Source organism: Delphinus delphis, chromosome 1 (assembly GCF_949987515.2).
Source record: "Delphinus delphis chromosome 1, mDelDel1.2, whole genome shotgun sequence".
NCBI lineage: Eukaryota > Metazoa > Chordata > Mammalia > Artiodactyla > Delphinidae > Delphinus > Delphinus delphis.
The window spans coordinates 105,079,177-105,092,002 of NC_082683.1; the positions used below are offsets into that span (position 1 = coordinate 105,079,177).

The 12,826-nt window shown below is 41.6% G+C and overlaps 1 protein-coding gene across 1 annotated transcript in view; it reads right to left on the minus strand.

Annotated features, from left to right (window-relative positions):
* Window positions 1-12,826, minus strand: part of NOTCH2 (notch receptor 2) — a 177,826-nt gene that overhangs the window by 19,705 nt on the left and 145,295 nt on the right. Inside the window, exons 16-22 of the mRNA XM_060028014.1 lie at window positions 11,579-11,698; window positions 11,021-11,173; window positions 8,104-8,332; window positions 6,878-7,079; window positions 4,988-5,141; window positions 4,421-4,605; window positions 2,670-2,802 (exon numbers count right to left, since the gene is read on the minus strand). Coding sequence (XP_059883997.1) covers window positions 2,670-2,802; window positions 4,421-4,605; window positions 4,988-5,141; window positions 6,878-7,079; window positions 8,104-8,332; window positions 11,021-11,173; window positions 11,579-11,698 — 1,176 coding nt within the window. The remainder of the gene's footprint in view (window positions 1-2,669; window positions 2,803-4,420; window positions 4,606-4,987; window positions 5,142-6,877; window positions 7,080-8,103; window positions 8,333-11,020; window positions 11,174-11,578; window positions 11,699-12,826) is intronic.

Genomic DNA, 12,826 nt, shown 5'->3' on the forward strand with positions numbered 1-12,826 from the left:
ATGACTCTTAAATGAGAGTATGTCCATTCACATTGAGGAGAAGCCCACAGGTTTGCTCATACAGTGCAATTCAGTAATATCAACCAAAATTACAAATGCACCTATTCTCTAATCCAGCTATTCCATTTCTGAAAATTTATTCTACAAATACACTTACACACATGCTAGACAATTCACATTTCTATCATTAGGGCACTGGTTAAGTAAAATATGGTATGCCCATAAAAGGGATTTCTGCAGAATAAAAAAGATTAAGGAGGTTCTATATTTTGATATAGAAACATCTCCAATTAAGTTAAAAAAAAAAAAACCAAGTGCAAAATACTGTGTCTAATCTATCTTTGGAGTAAGAAGTGGGTATTAAAAATATCTTTGTCCTTGGCTTCTATATACATAAAGAAACTCTGAAGGATACATTAAAAAAAAACTCAAGAAAGATACACAGAAAACTAAAGAAAAGTGGTGTTTACTTGTTTGTGAGAGAAGGAGAACTAGGTATATGGGAAAGAGATTTTTCACTGTATGCTCTTTCTACGTGTGTGTGTGTGTGTGTGTGTGTGTGTGTGTGTGTGTGTGTGTGTTGGGGCGGGGGGTTGTATAAAATTGTGGACCATGTGCATACATTACCTATTAACAAACAAAATCAAAAATTGCAAAGTAAAAGCAAACCGGTATGTGCTCCCACTCTCATAGAATATATGGTATTCTATGGACTGCTAGTAAAATGAACACAGATGCTTATCCTCCCATCAGAATAGAACCAGCAGTCATGAACAGACCTATCAAGTAAAAGAGAGGTCAACCTCAGCCTGAGGCAGAAGAACTATTACAGTTAGTTCTTGACGTGGGGGACTGGAGGCAACCCAGGCCAGGATCCAAAGCTCAGGAGTATAGAAAGAAAAGCAATAGTGGTAACTCTAGCAATGAGGCTGTGGGACTTGAGAGTCCTCTGGAATGTTCACCAAGGGCCAGAGAGAAATAAATACCACTCCACATATCTAACCAAACACAACAGTATAATAACTCAACGAGTTCTAAGTATGACAAACTCAAAGAGATCCACACCTACACACATCACAAAAGACAGAGAATTTTGAAAGCATCAAGAGAGAAGAGACTCATCATGTACAGGGATCCTCAATAAGGTTAGCAGCTAATTTCTCATTAAAAAAATGGAGGTCAAATCACATGGGATGGGATGACACACTCAAAGTACCAGAAGAAAAAGACTGTTAATAATAATAGCAAAACTATCATTTCAGCCATCCTTAACAAATGGTTAGAAGAGAGAAATTTCGTTGCCTTATGAAACGATCCATTCTAGGACTGATACCTCTAATTAATAAAAAGTTAACGGTAAAAAAAAAAAAAAGTTAATGGTATAGCAGAGATTTTAGTGTAGATGAATATCCATGTGCTTGCCTACATTTCCCAGTCTCCCTTGAAGCCAGGTTGAGACCATTTTACTACTTCTGGCCAGTATACTGTGAGCAGTAGTGATGGGTGTCACTTCCAGACTGAGGTATTGAAAGCTGCTGCATGACCCTGTAAGTCTGTCCCTCTTCCCCTGCTGTGGAGGTCTTGGAGGCCCCGTGCTGCAAGCCACATTTCTAAAATATAAAGAGAGGTAGCCCAACACACTCAGACTTGATCTGAGTGACAAAAAAAAAAAAATTGTTGTGTTAAGCCACTGAGATTTGAGGTTTAATTTGCTACTACCAGCATCACAGCTTGTCCCATACAGTACAAGTATTCAAAGGACCAAGCTAACAGCAAGTCAAAATTAACTTCTACTTCTCTTTCAGGTACTGAGCAGAGAACTCAGTACTTTTACAGGACAAATCTTCAAATATTCAAAGGCTGTTTCTCCCTAATTTTTTCTTCCCCGTTAACCTCATTGCTCAATAACTAGCCTACTAGTGGGGTACTCTTCCATTTTAATTTAGTCAAACTCTGAACTCAAGAAGGGTAAATTACCAAAATTCACTGACACAAAGGTCTAAGACAGTATAAATATTTCTCTAACATTCTATTCTCTTTGACAATGAGAATCGATTTCCCACCATTGTGGATGGCCTCTTACTTTTTCTTTTTTTCACAAGCTGCTCAGAGCAGGTACCATTATAACTACATCTCTTCCAAGAGATTGTTTGGAGGCAGGGGAATGTCCCTGGCAAAATGATGGCTCCATCACCCACCATCTAGGGTTGTATCTCATTAGGTCTTACTGCAATTCTTAGTTACAGTCTTGGGCCATCAGTATTCTCCCCTGGCCTTATGAAAATAGGCAAATGTTTTCATGTCATTCATTTCCCCACTTTATGGAGGCAAAACTTGGCAAGTTTAAAAAAATAACATGAGCTGGTAAATATGAATTATTTTTTCAAGAGGCCACTAGCTGTCTTCCCGAGAAGCACCAAGAAATCTTGCTAGCCAGATTAACTTTGTTGCAACCTTATGTCATTTTCACATTCTGTGTTTCACGGATCTCAACAACAACCAGACAGAATTGGAGTCAGAACATCAGAGCTAGGCAAGAGATGAATGAAATGGCTTGAATTACCAGGATTCAGATAATGTTTGATTTTTAAAAACCCACTCAACACTAAAAATGCATTTATAACTTAGAGAATGCCCTGGATGGAAGACAGGTAAGGCTGATTTCATACCCCGAGTGCCTGGTGGGCAGGAGCACTTGAAATGGTTCACAAGGTCGATACAGGTGCCTCCGTTCTGGCATGGCTGGTTCTGGCACTCATCCACTTCATACTCGCAATTGACACCCTGATATCCTGGGACACACTGCCAAGAGCAAGCAAAACGAACAAGAAATATTGGCCCATTGTAGGACACAGACCTTGAGAGCAAATGAGATCTGGTAAGTTACCTGTGACCCTCTTCCCCCAGCCCTTGTACGCTTCTCTGGCATCATCACACTCTCTACTAACAATCTCGTGCAGTTAGCTCACATCTTACTGGCATTTATCACTTCCAGCCGAAAGTGACAAAAAGCCACTTGAAGGGGAAGGCAAGGACTGAATGTTCTGAGCGATATTTCAGATGATGCCTGTGCAAAACTGTCGTCCCTCCTGTGTGCAGGCTTCCCCTAAAATATGCATTCCTTTGTATGTGATGAGGACCCGGTGACTCACTCTAACGGTATATGTGGATGGTAGTAAAGATATCACATGTATTGATCTCCAGGTTCAGGAAACTACATGTTTAAGTGTGAGAAACTGACTGGTATGGGGTGAGGGCCCAGAGAGGTGGGCTAGCTAGCTGGGCTAGAGGTAGGGGTTCCAGGGCTTTTAGGGCTCATCAAGAAAGAAGATACCGACCACAAGGTGGCTCTATTTGGGAAATGCTTTGAGTCCCTCACAGCATAAGATCATCCAGAGGGAGAAAGAGGGTAAGGAGAGGAGGGCAGATGAACTTGGAGGGAAGGGGGTTACAGAGATGGGGCTGACGTGTTTGGTGATATCACTCAGCAGCCAGGCCAAGGTCTGTGCATCAGAGAGCTCTGAAGGGCAGCTGTGGCTTGGTATCTTCATGTCCTGGGGCTTATCTTACCTATGGCTAGCAGTGTCTGCTGCAGGTTTGCAGAATATACAAAGCAGGCAGGCTCTAAGTGGCTAAATTCTACTTATTAAGGCTATGTTTAAAACAACTGGATGTGTCAAAATTTGAGTTTGGTTCCAGTGGTTTTTGAGCTACCAGGTCTCAGCCTGCTGTGAAGAAATAAACAACTTAGGGACCAATATACAGATGCCATCTTTGGCTCATTTATGATAAGTAGACAAGCAAAGCTTTTCTCAGGGTTGCTTGGTGGTCTAAATTGGGATCAAATCCATGTCTCTGGTCTTTTGTTAAAATCTTGATCTAACCATTATCAGCCCAGACATTAAGAAGACATGACATGTCCCTTAAAAGACACACACATCCTCAAGTATACACATGTAACAGTATGACACTACACAGAACAGGCTAAGCAACATTTTTTTGAGAGAATTATTAGTTGGTTGATCAATGACTGTATACAAAGATGACATGGGTCAAAGGGACACGCCTCAAAGTGGCTTCTCCTATCTCAACTGCTATTCAGGGAAATACCAGGAGCCGCAGGGCTGGGTGGGACTGTGAAATGCACAGCAGGCGAAGGTTGGCTTTGAATCCTGGAAGCAGCCCTGTGGAAGATGGTTCCAGACCTCTGTAAAATTATCTTACCAGAGCTATTTTAACTTATTGCACAGGGGGACTGAAAAAAAACCAGTGATTAGTAAACACTGTAATTGTAACTGGAAAAAAAAATCTATAAATTGTGAAAATAAGACATAAGCAGCTAAACTCAATACGCTAATGTTCGTAGGAGTTGTGCCATCTTCTGGGAGGTCTCTGACCTCTCCCTGCTCATCTTACTCACCTCACATCTGTATCCACCAATGAAGTCCCTGCAGGTGGCTCCGTGCTGGCAAGGATTGGACGAGCACTCATCCAGCTGGTCCTCACAGTAGCTCCCGGTGTAGCCCAGGGGGCACTGGCAGTGATGCGAGTTGCCAGCACTGATACAGATGCCTGAGTGCTGGCACAGGCGGTCAACGGGCACCCCTGGGAAACCCAGTGGAGGAAGAAACATCACGGAAGGGCATACAACACGTCAGGTTCAGACCAACTAATCTAAGCCGGTTGACACATCAAACTTTATTATTGTCTAGTTCACAATCCTCGGTACCAGCTTTATATTAAAAATAAACAAGCTCTGAAAGTGGAATATGCCTTCCTTTCACTTCAAATACCTTTCTTTTTGGAATCTCTAGAGCTGTTTCTCTGCCCTTTCACCTTCTGTTTCAGACCCTTTCTCCAGAGTCTTCTCCATCCACTCCTGTCTTCCCTTCCCTCTCCTCCCATGATAACAATATTTGCCCTAAAACGCTGCTGGTCAGTCAATACTTTGTGGACGGACCCTTGAGTCTGAGGGGGCACAGCTCACCTCTGTGGGAGGCCGCAACCTCACAGGAGACATTGGGCACGTCACAGTAAGCACCAGCCCATCCAGACGGACACAGGCACCGGGACTGTGCTTTCTCCTGAATGCAAGTACCTTTGTTTTTACATGGAGACCGACTGCAGAGGTTCACCAGGGTCTGAAACAGGGGCATACACATACATCAACATTCAGACACCAGAAACGAAAAAAAAGTTACATTGCATTTTAAGAAATCAAAGGAAAGCATACTAATTAATAATTTAAAAAAAGAGCCCTCACCCAAGCCTTAAACTTAGATCCACTGTCCCCAGATAATCCAATCATTTTATACAGTCTAATTCCTTTTAGCTCTGCTATTTAAAAATTCTTACCACACAAGTTTAAGAATTTGAGGAAGCCCAATAGGTTAAGTTATCCCCTACACCACACTTACGTCTAGAAACATGGCCACCCTATGGGGCTAGAAAGAAAGAGAGAGTTAAAGCTGTCAGACAGCTCCTACGTGCTGCTCCTGAGTGAGAAATCCACGTGGGGCTTGATCAAGTCTGTCTGCGGTGAATAGAGTGAAAGGACTTAAAGTCTGTTAATAAACCTAAAAACTGTCAAAGAGCTTATCTGATGGGAGAAACTCAGGCTTATGAAAAGCATGAGACAAAGACTGTAAGTGAACTAGCACCTTCTCCAAAACTCACATGGGGTGGCCTGGCCCCCGGGGAGAGGAAGGCCATACTCAACAGTACAGACCTTTTGTGAAAGAAAGGGGGAAGGGCAGAGCGCTCCATGAGCACCTGTAGTCTGCACTGTGAGAACAAGCAGGAGCCCTGTGAAGAACACCCTCCTGAAGGGTGAGCTGTGACAAAGCGAGAGAGAGGCATGGACATATATACACTACCAAACGTAAGGTAGATAGCTAGTGGGAAGCAGCCGCATAGCACAGGGAGGTCAGCTCGTGCTTTGTGACCACCTGGAGGGGTGGGATAGGGAGGGTGGGAGGGAGGGAGACGCAAGAGGGAAGAGATATGGGAACATATGTATATGTATAACTGATTCACTTTGTTATAAAGCAGAAACGAACACGCCATTGTAAAGCAATTATACTCCAATAAAGATGTAAAAAAAAAAAAAAACCCTCCTGATCCACAGAATCAGCAACAAGCTGTTTAACAGGCAGAGCTGCTTACAGCACCTTTGCTTACAGCAAAGCCTTATTGAAGTGTACTCTGTAAGTCTAGTTAAACGTGGCCATTTATTCCTAAGTTCTTTGGACTGCTGTTATTCTATCATGTACCATTGTTTGAGAGGTAAAGCTACATAAAATTAAACACAATGCTGTTTGGTACGCAACCTTGGAAAAGTTACTTTGCCCCTCTGGGGCTCAGTTTCTTCTTCCACGAAATGAAAGGCTAGACCAGTCAGCTCTGAGGGGTCCTTCCCTTATAAGAGTCTATGAAAACGTATATTATTATAAATAGTTGAATTTAAAAGACATGTGAATAGCTCGGTTTTGAGACTGTTACAATATTGCAAGACATGATAATTCTCATTATCCCCTTAGATGTTGTACCTGAATTTTAAAAATCGTATTTTGATTGTTCTTTATTTCCCTTTTTGTATTTCCTAAATGATATCTATGTGCTTATTTCCCACATGCATTTTCTGCAGTTCTTGGTTAGCCTGTTATAACAATTTTATATTTGTTAATCCATATAATCTTGCCAGTGTCACCATTTTGGAATCTACCAGCTATTAAGAAGCTCTCCAGATTTATCTCAGGGACATCCCTAAGACCCAGAACTTTCTCTTTTGGGTGGGGCTTATTCTGCCTAGAAAAGGAATAGGTGTAATATTCAACTATTCTGAGGGAGCTGAATGAATGGGATGGAGTCTAATTACCTGACAGTTTTTCCCAGTGTAGCCCAATGGGCAGATGCAGCGGTAGGTACCCAGGCCATCAACACATACTCCTTCATTCAGGCATGGATGAGAGTTGCATTCATTGATCTCATGGAGGCAGAAGGGGCCAGTGAAGCCCACAGGGCACAAGCAAGAGAAGGAGTTAATCCCATCGATACATGTGCCACCGTTGAAACAGGAGCTAAGAAGCAAACAGGAGAACAACATTAGCTATGCAATCTGGTTCCTCTGACCTGCTATTTAAAAACTAAGGTTCCTGGAATCTAAGATATTACAGAGGCAAATACTCCTGAGCACCCAAAACTCCTATATCCAGTAAACTTTACCTTTTTCCAAACTAGAATGGGCACCAGTCAGCCTGAATCTCAGCTTCCTTTGCACAGCCAAAAAGGTTAGAGGAGTATTTAAAAGTCTGAGCTTATTAGAGGCTGAGGTTCCTAAAGAAACTGAAGGTTTCCAAGTTTTACCCCGTGCTTCTGTAGCTTTCCATGTCTCAAATTTCACTTTATCCCTAAGTCAATTTAATTTATAAGGGAAGTGTTAAATAAATAGCTCTTGACTCTAGATTTCTTTATGGAAGAGAAACAGAACAAATTTGTTGATAATTAAAAAAGAAACAAACCTCCCAGAAATTACTTAAAGAGGGATGACAAATCTGCAAAGAAATAGGAATTTCTTAATTGTCAACTAAAATGAACAAGAGACCAAAAGGATATGGAATAGAATTATAGCTCTTTCTGTTCCCTATGCAAGCAACAAATGATGACCCATCTCACTAAGTTGTTTTTTTTTTTTTTTTTTTTTGCGGTACGCGGGCCTCTCACTGCTGTGGCCTCTCCCGTTGCGGAGCACAGGCTCCGGACACGCAGTCTCAGTGGCCATGGCTCACGGGCCCAGCCGCTCCGCGGCATGTGGGATCCTCCCGGACCGGGGCATGAACCCGTGTCCCCTGCATCAGCAGGCAGACTCTCAACCACTGTGCCACCAGGGAAGCCCTCTCACTAAGTTTTTCAACCTCTAACCTTTGAGCTTGTAACTAGATGTCTACAAGGACTCAGGAACCAGGAAATAAGAGGTGATTATGGGGTGGGATCCAAGTGGATGCCTTATGCCTGTCCCTTGATCCCAGTACTGTGCTCTGTAGTTTCCTCCTGTTTCTCCCTTTGCCCCTAAGACACTGGTGCCTGAGGACACGGGCTGCTCACCTCTCAGTGCACTCGTCAATGTTGTCCTCACAGTGGACTCCATCAAATCCCGCCTGGCACTTGCAGGTGTAGCTGTTGACATAGTCAGAGCAGGTCCCTCCGTTCTTACAGGGTTCACTCAGACACTCATCCATGTCTGTCTGACACCTGTCCCCAGTGAAGCCCGGAAGGCATAGGCAGGAGAAAGTATTCACTCCATCTACACAGGAACCTCCATTCTGGCAAGGATCTAAGCCATTGCACACAAGAATTAGAACTCTGAACAGCAGCATCAAGTTAACCTTAGACTCATAAAGGTGAGTACCCTGCACTGAGTCACACAAAGAACAGAAACAATTCTGACTTTTCTTTGCATCTGTTTTGCCCTGACTCCTCCATTTATGAAAATGAATGCAGTAACACTTCCCTGAGATTCTTAATAATAAGAATCTGTTTAATACCTGGAATGAACTCTCCATATACCACTAACAGTTTTGCAAACTTAATAGTCATAAAACTTGTATTTGTCCCACAAACTTGCATTTGTAAATCAAATATATGCCCCAATACACAGAATCTCAGAAGTAACAATACAGATTTTCAAAAGGTGTATGTGGTGGTGGAGTGGGTTGGGTAGGATGGAATAGATAGTAATCAGCCCCCTGCGCTAATCTATCTTTGCTTTCTTTTCCCTCCCTCTCTTCCTTTCTTCCCTCATTTCATTTTTCAAATGCACACAGAACATTTACCAAGACAGACCATACACTGGGCCATATGACATGCTTTAATAAATTTAAAGTAATTCAAATCATGTGGAGAATGTTCACTGATCACAATGGAATTAAACTAGAAATCAGTAACAAAACCTACCTGGAAGGAATCAGCAACAAAAGATATTTGGAAACTAAAGAACACACTTCTAAATAACTTATGGGTCACAGAACAAATCCAAATGGAAACCTGAAAGTATTTTGAGCTGAACGAAAAGAACATGACACATCAAAATTTGTGAAATACAGCTAAAGCAGTGTTTTGAGGGAAAATGTATAGCATTAAATGCTTATTTTAGAAGTAGTGGAATGAAACAAAATCTAAACTTCCATCTTAAGAAACTAGAAAAAGAAGGGCAAACTAAAACTAAAGTAGGCAATGAAAAGACTAAAGAGCAGAAATCAATGAAATAGGAAACAGTAAAACAACTGAGAAAAATCATGAAACTAAAACTGGGTTCATTTAAAAGATTATAAATAAATACATACCTACATACATAAGTATACATAATACATAAACAGATAGATAGATTACTAAAACCAATAATGCTCTACCGAGAGCAACCAGATGAAAAAAGAGAGAAGACATAAATAACCAATATCTGAAATAAGAGAAGGGAAATAACCCCATTTTAAAATAAACATTAAAAGTACAATAAAGGAATATCATGAAAGACTCAATGCCAACAATTCTGACAACTTAGATAAAGTAAAACTCATTCCTTGAAAGATGCAAATCACCAAAGCTCAATGAAAAAGAAATAGATACCCTGAACACCTATTAAAGGAATTAAATTTATAATTAAAAAAGCTTCCCAGAAAGAAAATTCTAGGCCTAGATGTTTAGAAGAAATGATACTAATTCTACTCAAAGTCTTCCAGAAAATAGAAAGGGAACACTTTCTGATTTGTTCTATGAGGCCAGCATCACCCTCTTATCAAAACTATACAAATATAGTATAAGAAAATTAGAGAACATGCCCCATGAACACAGATACAAAAATCCTTAGCAAAATTTGAGTAAATAATATCCAACAATATATGAGAGAGATAACACATCATGACCAAGTAGAATTTATCCCAGAAATTTAAGGTCAGTTCAACATTTGAAAATCAATTAACATAATTCACTTACATTAAAAGACCTTAAAAAACAGTATTACCATCTCAAGAGATACTGAAAAATCATCTGAAAGAAAAGTAACCCTCATTCATTATTAAAAGGAAGAAAATTCTCAGCCAACTGAAGGTAAATTGCAAAATTCTCACCAAATTGAGGTAAACTGAGGTAAATTCCTCAATTTGATGCTTTTCCCTTAGAATCAAGAACAAGGCAGGACCAGCTTCTCTCACCACTTCTATTCTGCATTTACTGAAGTCAGTGCAATAATGCAAGAAAAATAAATAAAATGCGTACAGATTTAGAAATAAACGAATACAGAAAAGAAATAAAAGGTATAGCAGTTGTATTTATTCAGAAATAACATAGTGTATTATCTCTATAAAAAAATCCTAGGAATCTAAACTAAACCAGAAGCTATACTAATCTGGAATTAATGATAAGTGAGTTTAGCAAGATTACAAAACAGAATTACTCAGTAAAACCTTTAGAACTCATATTCCCTCTCTTCAGAAAAGAGTTTTCATTATATGATTCTATTTATATAAAACTGTAAAAAAATTCACACAAATCCATAGTGACAGAGATAGATCCCTGGTTGCCTGGGACAGGAAAGTGGAAAGGAGAGTTAAGTTACAAAAGAGATGAGAATACTTTCAGGGGGGTGGACATGTTCAGTATCTTGAGTATTGGTTTCAGTTGTCGTACGGCAAGACTTATTGACTGGTACATTTAAATACTGGCAGTGTGCTGTATGTTAATGATACGTCAAGAGATGTGCTTTTCTAAAAAAGCTGTCATAGCATTGTTCCCACTTCGTCAATGTACAAAAATCAGTAAGGCAATACTTAGAAGGGACTACCCTGCCTTAACTCCTAAAGTCACTGGCTTCAAAATGAAGATTTTTAAAGTACAAAGACTAAAGACACATGGTAAACTATTGGACGGCCCGTCTCGGCACTGAGAGGCGAGCACCTCCGCTGAGTTCTGCTCTGCTCCCTACGCTCTCCTCTCCCTCGGGGGCTTAGGAGCAGGCTGGCATACTCACTGGCAAGGCAGTCATCGATGTCCTCCTCACAGTCCATACCACTGAAGCCTGGAGGACACTCGCACATGTAGCTGCCCTGGGTGTTATGGCAGAGACCGTGGTTCATGCAGGGCTTGGAGACACACTCGTCAATGTCAACTGTACACCGCTGACCTGGAAACACAGGGGCAATGAACGGTCCAGTCTTTGGAAGTCGATTCCCACAGAAATTTATGTGGGGCCTGAGCTTCAGCTGGGGTAGGTGGGGCTACTCCAAGGATATTCCGGTTGGTCTCCTGCTTTTGGAAGTCCCTGAAGGCTTCTGTGCCCCTAGCAGTTGATGCTACAATGCCCTGTAGAACATCATGGTTTCAGACTCTGGTGGGAGTCCTCTAGCCCCAGAGACATGCAAAACGGAAAGGCTTTCGGCTTTCTAAAACATTCCAGTTAGCAGCTTCTATACATGGCCTCCGTTCTTAACAAAAGAGGGCAAGCCTCAAAAGACCAGGTCCTCCGTGTCATCAGATAACCTGACCACCTTGTTTAAGGCTCTTGGTTTCCCCATTCCCATGTTGTTACCTTGCCAGCCAGGAGCACACAGGCAGGTGTAACTCTCAAAATCTGGTGCCTCTTTGCAAACACCAGCATTCTCACAAGGGTTTGGGGAACAGGGAGCCAATACAGTCTGACAGTTCTTTCCTGTAAATCAAATGACAGAGTTCATTATAGAGAAAAATTCCAAGGAAACTGAAACTCCCCCCCACCCCACCAAATTCTATACTGAAGGATGATCTCTGAATTCAGGTCTAACGTAATGGATAAAGCTTTGGAATCTGAGAGACCTATGGACTTTTGTGTCTTGGCTCTGATGTGATTACTAACAGTGTGATCTCAGGCAAGTTATCTTCTCTGAGCTTCCACATAAATAAGATGGGAATTAGGATGGTATATAACTCATAGAGGCTTTTTGTGGATTAAATGATAAAATGCTTACAAAGTCCTTATTAGCACAGGGCCCAGTACCTAGAGTAAGTACTCAACAACTGTTGGGCTGCTGTCATCTTCATATTATTATCACAAGGGGTTACATGGATTTGGAATCCTGCATCAATCAGGGGTGACAGTTTCTGCATCTTCATAGCTAAGATTCAGCTACTCAGATGCTTAGCCACACAGATCTACCTTCACATGAGCAGGAAAGAAGTAACACAGCCACCTACTCCTCAAAACCTCTGCCGGCCTGTTCCAGAAGGCAATGGGGTTGATGAGAAGGCCACCAGAGGTGGAAAACAGTGAAGTAATTCTGAATGCCTAGTAACATCTCTCCTTATATCAACAACATGACATTGATAGTTGCCCATCAACATTTCCTATCTTAGTATACTGAATATAAGACTCCAGAAAAAAATTAAAAGAATGCTTTTATTAAAGGGGAGATAGGCTTTTTCCAAGACGGCAGAGGAGTAGGAGGACGTGGAGTTGCCCTCTCCCCACAAATGCACTGGGAATACATCTACAAGTGGAACAATTCTCCCAGAGCACCTGCTGAACACTAGCAGAGGACCTTGGACACCTAAAAGGACAAGAAAGATCCCCATATAACCAAGTAGCATGAAAGATAGAAGAAGGGAAAAGGAAGAGGAGAGGAAGCAGGATGGGACCTGTACCCCTGGCAGGGAGATGAAGGTGAGGAGAGGTTGCCACACCTGGGGAAGCTTCCTCACCGGCAGGGAGATCAGCTGGGACAGAAGGGGAGACTTGGAGACTCAGAGGAGAGCCCGGCAACTGGTCTGTGGCAGGCAGGACACAGTGAGACCTATGCAGATG